Source organism: Cenococcum geophilum (genome assembly GCF_001692895.1).
Source record: "Cenococcum geophilum 1.58 unplaced genomic scaffold K441scaffold_49, whole genome shotgun sequence".
NCBI classification, from domain to species: Eukaryota; Fungi; Ascomycota; class Dothideomycetes; order Gloniales; family Gloniaceae; genus Cenococcum; species Cenococcum geophilum.
In genome coordinates this window covers 730,550-749,675 of record NW_027137607.1, presented here as the reverse complement: position 1 = coordinate 749,675, position 19,126 = coordinate 730,550, and the positions used below count along the sequence as shown (strand labels likewise).

The following is a 19,126-nucleotide window of genomic DNA, read 5'->3' as shown; positions in this document are numbered from 1 at the left end:
AATAAATAATTAAGCTTTATTACTAGGTGGTTTCGTTTTAAATAAAAGGGCTTTAGTAAGCCAATTAAATATAATATAATTAGCTATTTAATTATTTTTAGAGATTGTATATATCTAATTGGGCATCTTATTATAATAAAACTAGCTTAATTAGATATACTTTCCTTTAAAGATTACTAGAGGCCAAGTTAATTGGCTAAGTATTAAGATTACCTCTATAATAGATACCTATTTACAATCTTTAGGTAATTATATTTGAGTTATCTTTTTTAATATATTTCCTAGTTTTATTAAATTTCTATATATACCTAATATAATACTAAATTTGTCTATATTCCAGCTATTTTTTTACTTATATACTATTTACCTTTTGCACCCTTTATAAAAAATCGTAAATCTCTTAAATTTGCCCATATTATGCTCTATTAGCTCCAGCGGCCTTTATTAGTTAACTATTTAAAGATTTAATTTAAGGATTGTATTATAGGTAGCTAGAGACCTATCATTTTCTAAGAAGCTTAATATTACAATTTTAATTAATTATTTAAGCCGCCATTTCTTACAGTTGGGTATATAATGGGCCAAATCCTTATAGATCTTATTTAAGCACCCAATTGGTAAGAAAGTCTTCTTATATAGAAGTCAATCGCTGTTTATACTAGTAAGCAATTTGTTGTAGCTGCTTGCTACTTGTGTTATTGTAAAAAGTCGACTGAGGACACTGTACGCTCATGTAGCTTGAGTACCAGATTCAAATTTGCCGGCATTAATATCAGTGATAGCCATTTGTAGGTTCTGCCCCTTTTGATCCATATTGAACGATTGGTGGTGTAGAAAATAGGTGGGCAAGTGGGAGAGTTGATTTTGGTGTGGTAATCGAGTTCGGGGGGCGACCGAGTTCCGGGGTTCCGATCTTACAGTGATATTTATGTGTTACCTTAGTGCCAATCCTGATAGAATCATTGTATACCCACAAAAGGCTGTCGGCAGGGCGGTGAGGTGTTGGGGGCGAAGCGGCTTGACCGAACCATGGGGTTTATATGTTCAAGATAGTGCCACTCAGTTGAAGTACATGATAGTTCTAATATTATGCTCTGATTCCCCCACACACTTAAGTCACTATACCCGCTATGCTTGCGCAACGCTGCCTGAAATCATCTGCCTTGACGGCTCGCACCATTATTCAAGTCGGATGCCCGGTGGCCAAGCTTAGCCTTCGCCGCGTGTCCACTGCTCGCAAGGCTATCCCGTGAGCTCACTGATGGCGCGGTGGATTGACACATGCTGATGTCTTGGCAGACGCTCGTTGCTAGAGAGCAATGTCCAGAACGAGAAGCGAGCCTACGCCGGCGTCAGCCCTCCCAACTCTGCTGCAGCCACCGATCCCGCCTCCCAGTGTGACGCTACTACACAACTTAAAGTCGACGTTAAGTGCGTCGCGCGTGCCCGTATCCCCACACCTCATGGCCCGGCCTTCCTCCACCTCTACCACAACAACCGCGATACGAAGGAGCACTTGGCCATAGTCATGGACCCTGCTCAGCTCTCTGCCAGACCCATGGTCGCTCCCGCCATCCGCAGCGCCTCTTTGGACTCGGCATGGGACGAAGAGACGGCTGTGGACCGACTTATCCGCGGCGCATACACCGGCCGCCTCACCGAGAACGTGCGGACGCCCTCTGCTCCACCGTCAGACGTCTCCGGGACGATCGCCTCCGCCTCCGCCATTCCTCCCCCGCTCGTGCGCATTCACTCGGAATGCTACACTGGCGAAACCATTGGCAGCATGCGCTGCGATTGCGGCGAACAGCTCGACGAAGCCATGCGGCAGATTGCTCAGCCGATTACTATTTCGACGGCTCCAGGTGTCTCGCAGACCATCCCCGGTCGCGGCGCGGTCATCTACCTGCGCCAGGAGGGCCGCGGTATCGGCCTCGCGGCCAAGCTGCGCGCGTACAACCTCCAAGACATGGGCCACGACACGCTTTCGGCGAACCTGATGCTCGGCCATGGCGCCGACGAGCGCAGCTACGAGGTCGCTGCGGCCATCCTGCGCGACTTGGGCGTGACTGAGCCCCTCGGGAGCACCGTGAACCCCAGCCAAGGTAAGCTACCTTCCATCGCGCGATACTTGCTGGTCTCTCATGACTGTCTCCAGCAACGGGCATCCGTCTCCTGACCAATAATCCGGCGAAAGTGCAAGCGATGTCCGCTGCGGGCATTAACATCCTCGACCGCGTCGAGATGGTCCCCCGGAGTTGGCAGTGCGACCACGACCACTCCAAGCCCGGTGCGCTCCACGGCGCCCGCGAGGCTGCTGCTACTATGATCGGCGCCAGCGCGGCGCGCGGCGCAGATCTTGACAAGTATATCAAGGCTAAGGTTGAGAAGATGGGCCACATGCTATCCGTGCCTATAAGCGCTAGGAATTTGGAAGACAATACAAAGTAGAAAAAAAGCTCAAGCAGCGCACCAATCCATAGATATCGGACCAAGGACATGGGCAGTATTTTGACTTTATAGTAGAGAAGGCACTCACCATACGCATTTATTGCACCCTACCTAGACTGCAATCGCCATGCCCTCTTTCGGACACGACTGTTGAAGCGCGGCCATCACGTGGAGTGCGCCCGGTCACGGTGTGGACCGTTGCATGATACAGTATACCCTGTATATAACGAACTGATTAAGACAGCGCTTGGAGTTCATTATAAAGAGGTTTCGTTATATGAAGAAAATTGCTGTTATTGTACAAAATAAGCCCGAATATCTTGCTGTTGCCGTCTTGCTATCCGTATACTCTTCAGAGCTCTCTCATGCTTGTTCAGCTTAGTAATAAGTGCTTGATTTCTAACCTCTGCTTGCTCCTTATGCAGCCGTAGCTTTGACAGTGCCTCCTGTGCCTTATTAAATGATACCTAAGGGATTATCTCAACTTCCTCATCTGATTCCTGCTTAATTTTAGGCCCGAATTGAGAGAGAATATGTTCATTAATCTGCTCCAAGCTATCCTGTACAATTTCCTCTTCTGGATTAAGGAAGCTTTCAATATCCATTGCCTCATTAATATAAGCAGATTGCTCAAGAGTCTGGATATCTCTTGAGATATCAGCAATGATGCTTTGTAAGGGTGTAGCCGGAGGCCCATTTTCCTCCTCTTTTTCTTATATACCGCAATCAGCCTTATTAAAGCAATTCTTAAATGTAGACGCCGCCATATTAAGCTCCCAAGCTTAAATACCCTATCAGATTGCTTTAAGGACATTCATGGTGGTAACTGGATCTCTGCCTGCCTTATATTCTTTAAACATATAATAGATCTAATGCTTCTTCTAGTACACCTTCCAGGTCCTAATAAAACCTTAGTTAAGAGGCTGATATTTGCTTATTAAGTTGGGAGGGAGCTAGATAATGAGTGTATTCTGCAGCTGGAACATGCTGGAGTTGATATTCTATAGTGCTAGCGCATGGGCTGAAAAATTATCCATAAGAAGCACTACTTCCCTTCCAGCCATCTGTTTATCAAACCATCGAAGCCATTCCTCCATAATATTGCTAGTTATCCAGCTTTGCGATTGTGCCTCTAGACTACTTAAAAATTCTTAATATTAACTCTAGCAGCTTTAAAAGTAAGGGGATTCTTAGTAGTCCTAATAACCTAAATTGGAAGCTATTCTAATCCATCGGTATTACAATAGAGGTGTGCTATAATCCTTGACTTATCCTTTTTTCTCCCAGGGAGGCTGCAAGTAGAGAGACTCCGATCTAGTATTCGCTTCTAGTATAATCCAGTCATATCACAGTTAAATCGATCCTTTAGGCTATAGGCACTAATAGCCTGCCTAATAGCAACTATATCTTGTTCTATATCTTAGCTAATACTCTTAACTTTACTATACTGAGGGTAGTTATTAACTAAGTGCCTAGCCTGGAATCCTTGTAGCCAGCCGTTGCTAAATATCGGTATCTCTTTTCCTACGTATGCTAGTATGTTCTACTAGGAAAAATGTAACCAACTACTAGCCTCTACTAAAGCGCTATTGACTACTAGCCTCTGCTACAAAGCCACCCTATCTCGCTTATATATTACTCCGTTTTAGCTATATATTTAACCCCCCCTTTTTATCTTATTACCTACGCCTTTTCTCGTATATATATAGAAGCTCTAGAGCTACATTCATAATCAAGTCACTTACACAATTCTTCACTACACTATAAAGCTTACAGTTATGAGCCCGGGTCGCACTACCAGCTGCACTATCTATTAAGCAATTACTACCTCATTTAAAAAGCCTTCCAAACTACATTAATCACCTTTGCAGTGTCTTAAGCTCCTTTACCTATTAAACGAATATACGATTAAGCTAAGCGTATAAGCCCGACTGACGAACAAACCGATAAATTAAATTAAAAGCTTAGAATGTTAAAATAAAGTTTACGCTGAGACGCTAATTAGACCCTGCCTAACCTATTAAATTCTGAAAATAATAACTACTAATAAATTAAAAATCAATATTATCCTTAATAAGCCATCTAATTAAATACTATAGTTCTTTATTATATAAGGCACAGCTAAAACTAATAAGGTATAGTGTATGTCGACCTATTAAAGAAGAAATACGACCTTCTAAAGCTTAAACCGCCGAAATGACCTATATTAACAAACGTACTATTTATAGCTATAATGGTTTCTAACCTAAACTAATAATAGTTTATAGCCTATAATTAACTCTATACTAAATATAAGGACAATCTATAGGTATACTAAAAGTAGAAATAAGCTATAAGTGATACTAGTAACTATATTATTCGTACTATATTAATAGCCTGCCTTCCCCTTATTAATAGCCTTAATATAGTATATAAACGGCTTTAGTCATTAAAGTATATACTAGCCTTAATTACCTTAGGTTAAAAGTATAATATTCTTGTTTAATATATAGCTCTTAAGACTTATAATAAAAAGCAGAACATTAGTAAATAGTTAAATAGCTAGAGAAACACCTATAAACTTGCTAAATAATTAGAGTTTCCAGATATATAGGGATTTAGACTATATTATAACTTCATTTAGACAATTAGGCCCATTGCTTTTAGCTTTACAGGAGCACTAAAAGTAAACTTTATTAGGAGAGAATAGAAGGATAAAGCTATACTTCTTATTATTGATTTAATTAAAAAATTTAAAGAGCACTACCGTATACAGCAAACAGCATCCTCTGCTACTACCGCCAATAACTCCGCATTTATAACCCTTTAAAGTAACTCAAATTCCAATTCTAAATGGTATAAATAATACTTATATGGCCTCAAACATTAATATAGCGACTGCTACTATATTATTAAGCAGAAGCGCCCTTAAGGATTAAAACCAAACCTGGATGTTTAGAGAAAAAAATAGACAAAATGGCCTTATTTAAATATTGGGTTAAACCTATAATTAATTAAAAAAAAATAGGAAGTAAAGAAGAATATATAATCTATACTATCTATAATTAATTTTAATTCTAAAACGCTAGCTTCTATTACACTAACCTATAATACTACCGTATTTAGTATAGGTTAAATTCTATATAAACTCTAAAATACCTAAATACTTAACCCTAGCGTAGATATATATATCTATAACAATAAAGAAGACTTTATATTTTTTTTTTTAGTAGTAAAAGACAATTACCTAATTGCTAGTAGAAAATTTGAAAATATTTAAGCCTATAGAATAGTAATATTTACTATTAATATATTTACTAGAAAGAATAAAATAAAGCTATCCTATATAGCACTAGCACTAACCTTTTTTATAAATATTGTAGTATTATTAAGAGCTACCGCTAATAATATCTATTTCGACTTAGGATAAAATATACTATATTAACTCGTAATTAGCACAACGGTCTGCTATATAAAACAACTAGGGGGCTACTAGGCACTGATGTATAAAGAGCCTATAAATACTCTAGATTTAAACTATTTAATATTTATAAATAAAAGACACCAACTAAGCTATATGGCCTGTAAACTAATTAGAGTTATAGTAATAAAATGGTATAAAATACTGGGCCATGCTAGACTTAATACTATTAAGTAGCTTTTAAGGCATGTTAATGGTATAGAACTAATTAACTAATAAGCTCCTCTAAAAATTAAAATACAAAGTCTACTTAATAGCAAAGTATATATAACAGATCTCTTAAAGACAATAATATAAATTTCCAACTATTTAACTGTTTAAATAATTAGTATTTAATATAATTAACCTTATAACACTAGGATATAATAGCGATAGATATATTATATATTTCTATTATATATATTTTAAATTAAATTTTATATATACTATTAAGAACAAGGACAAAGCTACTATCCTACTTACTATTTTAGTGCTCTTATCAATAGCTACTCTCTTATGACTGCTCTCTTACCACTATCATCACCTTCGTAATCCTTGGCATAGTGTAGTAGATATTAACTGCTCTTTAGATTCTACTAAGGCCTCCAAAACCTCTTATATCATATTCGTCGCCATAAGCCTATATTAAACAGTACTATATTTAATTCTTACTATCGCGAATAGCTTTATAAGGGAGAGGATCGCGGGCAAGCTGCTATATAGAAGTAGCTAACCAGCGCCTTTTACGAGGCGACTTTAGGGTTACATTTAGTGTAGAGTCGCTCGACGCGTCGTCGTTGTCGCCGCTAGAGTAGGTAAATTAATTAAAATTAAGCTTAGAAATAGTAGAGAAGGATATATCATTGTCCTTAATTAATAATAATTCATTGCTTAACGTCCGATTCGGATCCCTATTAGGCCCACGCGGACTACTCCTTATTTACATATAGGGAGAAAACTTAACTTAAGAAAGACTCAACTTGAGAAAACCCCATAATCCATCTCCCTGCCTCTTGGGACTCGCCTATAAGGCGCCTGCGAGGCGCCTGCGAATCACCTATAGTGCTCCTACTACCTTACTTTTTAACCTCTTTGGGAACCACTGCTGCCGTAACTAGCCTACGGACGCGCTAGTATTATATACTTTACTCTACTACTATAGAGTTATTAGGGGGCGCCCGTTGCTTACCCCCCCGCCCTCTATTATTATTTCCTTTATAACCTAGAACTAGTTTAGTATATTTTAGCTAATAAGCCACTAGGTAACCGCCTTAAGGCCTTTTTATATTAAAAGCAGTGTCTTATAATTCTCTATGCTAGCTACTAAAAGTATTACTTTTTAGTTAGTACGTAAGGGGCATAACAGTATTACGTGTTTTAGTATCTGTCTTAGCCAGCTATATTTATATCTTAGGCTACCTACTAAAACACCTACCCAGTAGAGCCAGTCTTTTAGTCCTATTATTCCTATTCTTAAAAGCGTTACCATTATATTTTCTACCTTTATTAGGCCTTTTTAGAGCCCTAGGGTGTTTACCCCCTATAGCGTTAACTATACTACGGCTTAGGTTCCTCTTACCTTAGTTAGCCTCTATACCTTTAACTCCTATATACCTCTCCAGCGTTAGTCTAGCTAGTATTATATTATAATAGATAGTTTCCCAGCGTTCTTTTATGCTCTACTTTAGCTCCTTTCTCTCTCTTACTATTATCCTTGCTGGCCTCTTACGCGTTTCCCTTCCTCCTTTATATAGGCCTAGGCCCTAAAGCAGCACTATTCTTCTTCTACTTTCTTTACCTGTTTCTCTAATATATCTTCCCTACTTTAAGGTTATTAGTTTATTCTTCTATAAGGCGCCCTAGGGTCCCTCTATAGTTTATTTAGGCGTATCTTAATATACTTTATAACATTAGAGTTATATTCCTTTTACGCCCTTTATATTGCAGCGGCTTTAATATATAGTTATAGGGGGGGAATATTAGCTTCCTTCTTAAGCAGAGCTGTGGCCGTTTGCTTATATCCGCCTATTATACTCTAAAGGTAGGCTATTTAGACCTTTTAGAGTAGTTTAAGGAGCGATTTAAAGAGGCCTTTCTTAGATTCTCTAATAGCCTAGATACTAGACCTATACGTTATAGTTGGCTAGACAACTGCTATATATAGTAGGCGTAACCTCTAAAAGCATAAACCCTATATAGAATTAACGATTCTAGATAATATAATATACTATACTTAGCCCTTATAGGCCGCTTACGCCGTATATACGCTCTACTAGAGCTTACTATCTACCTATACTCCTAATACTCTTAGGCCCTAAACTAGTTGACCCCCAAAGCCTTAGATATGAATTGTGTGCTAGAGATCTGCAGATTGGTTACGTTTTAAAGAAAAGGAAGAGTATAGGCAAGAGGGGTGATTTTTATAGTATTCCTGTTGCAACTATAATAGGGGGGCTTTAGTATCCGCTAAAGACTAGTAATATTTCTTTTTAACCCGTAAACCCTTAAATAAATTATATAATCTATTCTAAGAAGCCTTTTACCCTAAGGATATATAGGAGACGCTTGTGGGGTATATTGTTATAGGCGCCACTAATATCTAGGCTAAGCATTAATACTACGAAGTCCCTTCGCATCGCCCATGTAGATTTAATAGTGGTAGCGAGTAGCGTAAGTGCTGATAGTGTTAAGCGGTTCTTTCTTGCCCCTATTTAGCTTTATAGTAGTAGGGCGTGTTCCTTAGCCATATCTACTATGCGGTCCGCTATTACCCTTTCTAAGATCTTGCTAAGGGTATTCTTTAAGGCAATAGGGTGGTAGCTTCCTAGGAGTAAGTAGTTTACTTTACCTTCTTTACGTAAAACAAACGTTATTATAGCTCTTCCAAGTCTTAGGTAGTAGCCTATTATAAAGTATACTCTAGCTACATCCGTAAGCTAAGGTGCTATTAGTAATCCGTAGGTCTTTAGGGCTTTATTTAGAATCCTATCTAGTCCTAGTGCTATATTATTTAAAAGGCGGCTAATAGTTCTAGCCATTTCTTCGGTTATTATATCACTGTTAACCCTTAGGCGAGTTACCGGTGCTTTGCCCGTAATATTACTAAGGTCTACTAAAGCTAGTTAAGGGAAAAATCTTTCTATAAGAATCTTTGCCTTCTTATTATTATTACTTATAGCCAGTAATTTACCTAGTCTTCGTAGGGGCGGAAGGTATAGGTCTTTTACTAGACGTCCCGCCTTTTTCTTTACCCATTTTGCTATTCTCTAAAGACCTTTGTTATAGGGGAGGCTCGGGTTAGTAGTATACTTATTTATAAACCATCTCCAGCTATTCCTTACTTCTTTTTTAGGGTATTCTTTAGCTGGTTTCTTATGTCTTTATATTATCTCTCGTCTTTAGAATTATAGCTACTTATATATTTTCTTCTTGCTCGTCATTAGCTGGTAATAAGAATTACGCATTATACAGACTATATATGTCGCGCGTAGGGGCCCGGTTTTGAGACCGGGCAGTGCTTTTTTAGCCTATTTTTAATTGCTGCTTAGATCCTTTCTAGTCTTTAGTTAATTTCCTTAGGGGTAGCTAATAAGCCTCACTCGTTTAGTATTAGGTGGATTTCTTCTAGGTCTTAAAGTTGTTATTTAACTATATTAAGGAAGCTATCTATCTTAAGCTTTCTTATTGCGTATCTTTTACTATTTAGTTACGCCTTAATATCTAAATCTAGCTATATTTGGATAGGGATATAGTCTAAGGCAAGTGCCTATTCTTCTTTAAGTTTGTACCTTTTAAGTCTCTAGTATAGGCCTTTGTTTATAAATATAAGGTCAATTATACTTTTAGCGGTGCCTTATTACTATATAATTGCTCCTAAGGGGGTAGCTAGCTTAAGGCCCCCAGTATCTATAGCTCTTAATAGGTACTTTACCTATTGTTTAGCAGTAATATAAATACCCCCTTATTATAGGTAGTAGAGGTTTATATCTCCTAATAGAATAGACTCTATGCCTTTAGTTTTTAGTAAGCTTATTACTAATATAATATTCTCTATTTATGGGACCCCTTTAACCCTAGGGTTATATATATTAATAATCTGTACCGGTCCCCTATATATCTAGATTATTATTACTATAATATCTAGGTTAACTACCTGCTATAACTATAAGGATAGGCTAATAGCCTTACTAATTATAAAGCATATATATATAGCTGCTTTTAGTTTATATAGAAGCTAGAATCCTTAGGGGTAGTATATTAATTATATATAGGCATTATAATACGGCTCTTATATAGTAAGGATATAGTATTTCTCTAGGTTTAGGCTGTCTAGTAAGGGCCTTACAAGACAGTGGTTTATATTGCCGCAGTTATACTATATAATAGATAGGTAGCGGACCCCCAGCAAGGGTCCTTCGCCTCTCCTTTATTCCTCGCTTCTTCTATTTCCACTTTCTCTAGGATATTTAGAACTTCTATCTCTTATATCTACACCCTAGTTACTACTTATTTTATATAGAGCTTTCTATTCCCATATCTTATGTTCCTACTAGCGCTTTTATATCTAAATCTGTTATTATCTCTAGTTCTTCCCCTATTCTTACTAGTTGGCTATATACCCTTTAAGAGTCGGCTATAAATATTATATTTACTGCGTTAAGTCTAATTCTTAATTGTCCTAGTCTTAAGCTTACTATAGCTGTCTATAAGGGTCTTCCTATAAGGCGTCCTCTCCCTTATATTCCCTATAACCCTTATATCCCTATATAGTCTAGTAATATCGCGCGGCGTCACTTCTAGCCTATTAAGGCTTAGGATAGCTAGCTTAGCCCTCTAGTATTAAAGGTAGGAAACGCTAGAAAGGCACCTACGCCCCCCTAGCTTATTGCCTATTATTTCCATTTATATAACCTAGCGTATAGTTATTCCCGTAGCTGTTAAGCCCTTACCTTCCGTCTCCTATATTTAATACAGTCTTCTCTCTCCTACGCCTTATATGTGCTTTAGTGGTAGTTTACGCATTTTATTTAGTCTTAATTTAAGCAATATCTTATATTATAGGGGCCTATACAGTGGCCGCAGCACACCTGTACTGCGCATATGGATTAGGTATATCCCTATTATACGCAGCAATAGCATTATTTTAGGCGGAGTCTATAGTTATAGAGCCTTATATTATATATAAGGCCATTTATAATAATACCTTTTAGATAAGGAGTTTTTGCATTTCTAGTATATATATGCTAATAATGAGGAAGCTATACGTTCGACCGGCGCCTCCCTAGCGAGTCTCTAGCGACCCTTATATTCTTTTATTATTCTTATTATATACTTAGTTTATATTTTTCTATTATAGCTATTAGATTCGGGTAATCTTAAGTCCTAGTATAAGGCGTTCTATTTGTTTTACTATCTTATATATAGTTGCTATATTATCTACCTAGCGTCCCTTTTTTACCCTAAGGCTTAGGGGAACCGCTAAGACTTTAACTAGGTAATCTTCGCGGAGCACTTTTATGCCAATACGTTCTCCTAGCCTATCCCCTACCTTTATAGCTCGTTCCTTTACCTATTAGTCCCTTAAGGTAACTCTAATATCTCTACTCCTAAGGTATTAAACTATAATAGCGTTGTAAACCTCTTTATAAATCTCTATAAGGACTTCTATTTCTAATTATCCCCTAAGCCCCTCTACTTTTTCTATATTTGGTTATATTATAATTATATACCCAGATATTATCTTTAGGGGGGTAGGTTCCCTATATTATAGAAGCGCAGCTACAGCGGCCTAGGTGCGGTTCGCTGGTAAAAAAAGGTTTTATTTATTTTTAATTTTACTTAGCCATTAGAGGATTTAATTAAGGGTTTGCTAGAGGGGCGCCTAAGGTTCGCTAGACTAGCGAAGCTATTCTGCTAGCTATATTAGTTCGTTATAGCTAATAGTTACTCCCCCGCAACTACGGATACTAGATACGTCTAATAGGCTTTATATTTTATTAGATGCCTTCTTAATAGAGGTCTTTCCACTTTATAGTGTGGTATTCGCCCGTTCTTATTATAGAGGGCCATTGCTGGGCGTGGTTTTAGTAGACGCGCGCGAGTACGAACTACTGTTGTTTAACGTGTGCCTTCCCTGCGATGCGTGCATCTTAGGGGGATTCTCTAGGTGTTTTTTCGGGGTTCTTTTAGTTGGTTTTGGTCTTTTTTGGGCCGGGTGCAGCAAGAGCTTTAGTTTTTAGTGCTTTTAGCTAAGTTATATATTAAGGACATTTATTGTCCTTAATTACGTTAGTAGATAAGGGAAGTATAGCGTTAATTAAAGGTAGAGTGTATAGGGGTTAAGCTCTACGAGAGGTATAAAAATTATACGTAATAACTAGCAAGATTTAATTTAATATTTGGTAATTTTTGCTTTCTATAGATTTACCTAATAAATTTAAAACGAGTACGTATTATAAGAAGACCTAAGAGTTATTTACCGATATATCTACCTTGTTTTTACCACTTTAACTTTAAAATATTTAATATTTAATATCTTTTAGTATTGAATATGTTGGTTACACAGGGTGACTTACTAATAACGACTACTTAAGTAGGTTACAGTAATATTGGTTAATAAAGCTTATTTTATTGGAATGAGGGAGGGCAAGGAACTTAAGACTCCTCGCCACGTTAGTGCCGCGGCGACACATAATAGCAACTTGCTATCACGTGACGGCAACTTGCCTTATTCCTAACACTAGCAACTTTTCTTTTATAGTTACCATCTATATATAAATCCTTCTTACTTACTATTGCCTTTATAATATAAGTCTCACTATTTTAAAATTTACCTCTTTAGCACGCGGTACTTTCTTACTAAGGAGTTATAGGTAGATATTATGTTAGGGCCGTTAGGGCCGCCAAGGCGCTAGCTATAAGCGAGCCAATAGCGATTTTCTATCCTAGGGATAGAAAATCCTAATTAGCTGGTTAGAATTAGGGTCCGCAGATTGTTATACTCCTACTCCCTTTTAACCTAACCTTTAACTTATATACGTAAAGTATTTATATTAACAAACATTTCTAGAGCCTTATTTAGATTTACCTTTATTATTATATCTACTAGGTTATCTTAACCATTAATCTATTAAATCTTAAAGAGTTTTCGCCGTTTATAGGATTAATAAAGTGCTATAATATTAATTATAAGGCGCTTCTCCTTTATAGTACTAAGCTTAACTAAACACTTATAAAGGGAGTATAAGTCGGTATATACGATTATAGGGATAATAGAAAGTTCGAGTCAATCTATAATTATCTTTAGGGTAGTTCCAATTATAATTACCATATTAACTCCGCCAACCATTCCATATATCTTTAACGCTAAAATACTTTAAGTAATACGCTTACTCTTAGTTAAGCTCCAATAGATAAAATTGCCGTAAATTATAAAGTTATTCTCTCCGGTAGATTTATTTGCGATAATAATCTTATATCCTAGCTAGGAGCTAAAATCTTTATTATTTATAAACAATCTATTAACAAATATAAAGAGCTTAGTGGTGGGAAGATTAATAGGTATATAGAGTAGTCCCCAATCAAGATGGTTTATTTACTAGGAGAGACGCTTATTTAAGGCAAGGACGTTATCCTTAATTAGTTCCTAGTATTAGGTAGTAACAGAGAGATTAAATAAAGCCTTAGGTTAATAAATAGAAGCAACATAAGCTCCGCAAGCGCATTGCTCCATATATCCTTATTTTAGAAAGTTAACGTTAATAACGTTAATCTTCTTGCCTTAACCCTTCTAGTATAAAGCAATAGAATCCTCATTTAGGGAGAGGATGCATCCATTAAAAAGTAATAGTATTATTAAATTAAGCTTCTCCTCTAGCCCTACCATAAGATCTACCTCTACCAGCCTACCTTCCCCAAGAGCTAAGAACCAGCCGCCCCCTAAGATAATTATATTATTAGTTTATATGCCAACAATTCTAAATAAAGTTCCTATAGTTATAATAAGGAAGCATAGATTAAATATAGAAGTAGTTATTAAAAGCTTCTCTTTATAGTGCTTGCTATAGGTAGCCCACTAATAGGTTTCTACCTCTACGATGCTATATAATGGCTTAAGCACAACTATAATTATATCCTTAGGATATTAGTAACGAATTTGCTCTAGAAGGTATACTAATATTAAGCGCTAAAGGTGCATCTCTAATTAGGTATAGGCCTAAGTAATATCTCGCAAATAGACCGCTATTCTATTCTTTATTAAGGAGGGAGCTAGCGCAATAATAACTCGCTAACTAGCTCATTAAATTATAGGAGATTGCGTAAGAATTATCTCCTTACCGTTATTATTATAACCCTAAATAATAAGCCTTAATTTTTTAAATGGGGCGTTAGTAGCTTTGCCTTTAATCTCGTTAACTATTCTTAACTTAAAGATACGAACTTTATTAAACTTAATAGGGTTATACTTCTCAAATTTAAAGACTTCTCTTATAATAAGGCCATCGATCTCCTACTTATTAGATACTTAGAAAGGAGCTCCTAAAGTTATAATATAACCTTCCTTTTAGAGCTATTTTGCGAGTTTAAAGTTAGCCTTCTCCTTAGCTGTTATAAAGGCCATTAATAGCTTAACTCTATTCTTAATAGCGGCAATAAATCGCTCCTTAAAATTAATAAGATATTAGCGATTTTGTAATCCCTTTAGGCGACCTTTACCGCGTTATAGTTACGGCGTATCTACTACAATTATATTAGAATTGTGGTTGCCTTCTAAAGCACGTTAATTATAGCTTTCCTCTAGGGCATTTTCTATAGTATCCTGCAAAGGCTTAAAACTGCTATCCTTATAGTAAGGCTTAATAATAGTTAAACGGAATTAAGTGGGTCCGTAATATATCTAAATAGTATAAGTCTAACTATTAATTATAATAAGTTAATATGGGCCTAACTATCCTCCCTTTTTACGCTATACGTGTACCTTAGACTAGAGTGGCAGATTAAGTATAGTTAAGGTGTTTAGACTATTTCTTATTTCTAGTATATTATTAACCTAGCGTATAGCGTAGAGACGTTATACCTCCTTCGTTACCTTATAAATAGCCTCAGCTTATTATATAATAGAGGGAGACGGTAAAGAATTATTAGTTATTTAAGGGTAGGCGCTAAAGACTAGTAACGTAGGTATAAGTCTATCTAGGCTAGCGGAATTATTAATGGCTTTAATAGCCATTTATAAGGTAAGTTCTTCGCTAGCGTCCTTTAGTTTTAAGGAGATAATCTTATATACGCGGCGTAATAGTATATAATATTGCTCTACTTTTCTAATACTATTATATGCCTTAATAGGGACTTCCTTAACCTTAATTGCCATTGCCTTTATCTATTATTAAAACTCTATAGATAAGAAGTTCTTTCCTATATTATAGATAATTTAATTAGGGGGTCCTAGGTAGATATTAATTTAGTATAATTAAAGGGTATCCTATACGTTTCTAGCTAATATATCCTTTAAGAATCGTGCGGCTTAGAAGAAGGTTAAGAGGTTAATAACTTAGAGTACTAGCTTGCCGCTAAGATATATAACGTTAACGATAATATAGAAGTTAAAGTTATAGTTATCTTTAAGGGTAAACTTAAATCGGCTAGGGGACTTCTGGTTTATTTAGCAGTAATAGTAGTACTTTATAAGATACTTAATTGCCTTAACCTTAACTTTATAGCCTACTTACTAAAGAACCCTAAGTAATTGGTAAACGGATAGGTGGCCAAAATGATAGTATAGTTGACGTAACTCTAACTTAGTTAAATGGCTCTAAGTGTAACGGCGCTATCGCACGTTACCTGCCAAATTCTGCCATATTCTGCCGACCTGCGATTGGCCCGCCTAAAGCTAGCGCCTTGGCGGCTCACCCTATATATTTGTTTACATCGGTCCTGGCGACCCCTTTTCCTTCTCTTTAGCTTAGTATCTTCGTAATACAGCATTCGTTCAAGCTTCGGTTCAGAGGCATTTGTTCGAGCCGTGACACTAAGTAATACTCTTTTCTAGTTATTAAAGGAGCAGCTAAGGGTAATCCTACTTACGTATAATAGGCACCTAATTGTCTCCCTGCACGAGTATATTCTTAAGGTTGTTAAGCTTAACGCCTAATTTATTTATATCCCTAATATAGAATAGAAACGGAGTATTTGCGGGAATAATGTGGAAAGTAATATATCCTAAGGGGGTTTGGACCCTAATTGTGCCGAGAGAGATTGTGGTACCCTTGCCAAAATATATTATATATTAGCCTGCCGTTAATTAGTTAATCTAGATAGAAGTATTAAGTTATTAAAGAGCTCAAACTTAAGGTTCTCCTACTATAGATACTTCTACGGCTTCTGTATCTGGTATAATACTATAAAAGATATTTACCGAGTATCTATTATTAAAGGAGAACGCGGAACTCTTCTTTGGCTTATTAAAGATATTTAACTTTATAGTAAAATGGAGCGTAGATTGGTTATTAAGAATAGTAACGGTTTATATACTATCTACCTTACCATACTTAGTAAAGTATTAGTTGGGTAAGTAGTCCTTAATTTCTATATCTATAAGGAGCTGTTTAGCCTTATTAACCTTACCCTTAAGATCTTTTACGCCTTTATATTAAACTAGGAAGCTTTAGAAGTAGGCTATAGTAACCTTATAATTTCCGATATTTCTTATACTCTAGCGAAACTTATTATATGCCTCCTTTTGCTTATTAAGAGAATGCCTAGTTAACTAGCAATTCGGTTTCTTATAAACGTAGCACTTCTTCTAGCGATTACTTTAAAATAAACCTCTATAAGGGCCTCCACCTTTACCTTATAGTCGTTAATTGTACCCTCTACTATATTATCTACCCCGGCCACTATATGTTTGGTTAGTTTAGTTATAATTATATTGGTTAGGTGGGTTAATTAAAGTAGGTTAGAGTTGGGCGTTAAATTGCTGTACTTCTTAAGAGTATAAAGCGGTGCTAATAGAAGATCTTAATTAAGTATATACTCCTTTATAAGTATTTACAGGATTAAAGAGAGTAAGGTTATATTCTTTAACACCTTAGCATACGCTAATAACTTAATTACATAGGCTAAAGTCCTCTTAATATAATTTGGATAAACCACGCTAAATCGTCTAAAGTTAATTAAAGAGCTTTTAAAGATAATTAAGCTAAGGGACACCTGGGTTTATAGTAATAATTCTTAAAAAGGTAGTCTCTCTCTATTCTAATATATACTACTACTTATTCTCTTCTGTTTTAAAGTAGTATTTTAACTTATATATTATACGGTTAAAATTATATCCTTTTCCTACCAAATGATTATAATAGAAGGTACTAGCTTAGCCCTTAAGTATAACGGAATAGGCGTTATAGTATTAATTAGACTCTATTTCTACCTTCTAGTAATAGTTATAGAAGATACGTAGTTTCGAATTAAGAATATTATATAATTCCCTACTAAACTTCTTCTCCTAATCTAAATAGAGCTTCGCAAGTTCTGTAAGCAATTTTAAACTACCTCCGATTTAAGATTAAGATGGAGGAGGTAGGAGTTGCATTATAGGCTATAGTGGGGACGTAGGTCTAGTCGGTAGAGTCTAAAGGTTATTAAATTGCGAAGTAATGGGATCCTATGCCTGCTCTTATTAAGGTATAATATTTAACATTAAGGCTACGGGTTAAATTAGATACAGAGGAGTTAAAGGCGGAGGTAGGTTTGTCTCTAGAGGTATATTACCTAAATTCCATCGTAAATTAAGCTTCCTTATAGTGTATAGTTAGTGCTTAATCTCTTATAGAGTTTATTTATGTTCTTTTTTTGTATTAATAACCTGCTCCTAAATATTGTTTTTAATAATACCCCTATTTATAGGTATAAACACTCTATACTCTCGCAAGAAATTACGGAAGTCTTATATAATATCCTTCTTTATAGGAGTCTATATTTCCTTTATCCATCTAATAAAGTCCTCCTTTATATAATACTATAGCATAGTATTATTATATTCGCTGTCTTTATAATATACTATACGGTATAATAGGAATCCGTTTAGGTCCTATTACTTAGCGGTTATAGGGCTAATGTCTCTGTTCTATATCTCTGGGTTAATATTATTCTTATACTTCTTTAGGTAGGTTAACGCTATAGTAGGTATAGAATTAACAGGGTATCATACGTTAAAGGTAGGTAGGATTTTCGGTTTTATAGGATCTCGTAGGTTTGCTGTTAAGAGGTAGGTAATTTAAGATGTTATTTGACGCGTTTTGGACGTCGTTTGACGCGTTTTGGACGTTAACTTAGGACCCTAGGTTTAGTAACACTTCTAACCTAAAGTATAACTAAATCTTTATAAATGCGATTATTCTGCGTAATAGACGTAACTTAGTATCTCCTAGTACTTAGTGACACTTCTGTTACTAGTTTTCCGTAAGTTTAAGGTAGTACAGTATTGCCGGGATCTATTCTATATAAGCGCATATAGCACCCCTACGCGAGACTATCTCTTCTGTTCGAAAACCTAGCTGCTCTATAGTTAACTATATATTTAACCATTAATCAGTATTAGTTATATAGGGTGACTCACCAATAGCGACTACTTAAGTAGGTTATAGTGATATTGGTTAATAAAGCTTGTTTTATTAAAATAAGGGAGGGCAAGGAACTTAAGGCTCCTCGCCACACTAGTGCCGCGGCGACACGTGATAGCAACTTGCCATTACGTGACGGCAACTTGCCTTATTCCCGACAGAATATATTATATTAATATTCAATATTAATAAGAGCACTATACTGTTTATAAGACTTACTAACTAATTAAAATACAATTCTACTAAAAAAAAAAAATTCTAGAGTAATAATAAATACACTTTTAGGTAAACAGAAGACAGTTTATATATATAGTGTGCAGATAAAGGCATTACCTTTAAACATTAAGTACTATATACTAAAAAACAAAATAGTAGAGTAGAATAATCTAGATAAACCCTTATAAAACAATTAAGAGCTATATAATTAGAAACTTCTTTACTAATATATTACGGAACGCCGCCGTAGGAGCCTCTATACTAGGAGACCCCCTAGTGGAACCCTATGCCCTCGCGTACGCCTCGCGTATAGCTTACGTTAGCTACGCGTTGTATACTACCCTACTACGCCCTCAATCCTTACAATTATTCGCGTAACGTCTTGTAGACTCCTTAAATACAT

At 36.1% G+C, this 19,126-nt stretch overlaps 1 protein-coding gene across 1 annotated transcript; it reads left to right on the top strand.

Moving 5' to 3' along the window:
• The first annotated feature begins 1,093 nt into the window (after positions 1–1,093).
• Positions 1,094–2,902, top strand: K441DRAFT_618367 (uncharacterized protein). The gene is made up of 3 exons (XM_067645832.1): positions 1,094–1,249; positions 1,300–2,105; positions 2,159–2,902. Exons 1-3 carry the CDS (start codon positions 1,131–1,133, stop codon positions 2,449–2,451), a joined length of 1,218 nt encoding a protein of 405 aa, XP_067499664.1. The 5' UTR covers positions 1,094–1,130; the 3' UTR covers positions 2,452–2,902.
• Positions 2,903–19,126: the final 16,224 nt, after the last annotated feature.

Bases quoted from the DNA above. Each gene is read 5' to 3' on its own strand.
- K441DRAFT_618367 (XM_067645832.1), top strand. From the start codon at position 1,131: ATGCTTGCGCAACGCTGCCTGAAATCATCTGCCTTGACGGCTCGCACC. The intron at 1,250-1,299 runs GTGAGCTCACTG...ATGTCTTGGCAG, and splicing joins ACTGCTCGCAAGGCTATCCC to ACGCTCGTTGCTAGAGAGCA. The intron at 2,106-2,158 runs GTAAGCTACCTT...GACTGTCTCCAG, and splicing joins CACCGTGAACCCCAGCCAAG to CAACGGGCATCCGTCTCCTG.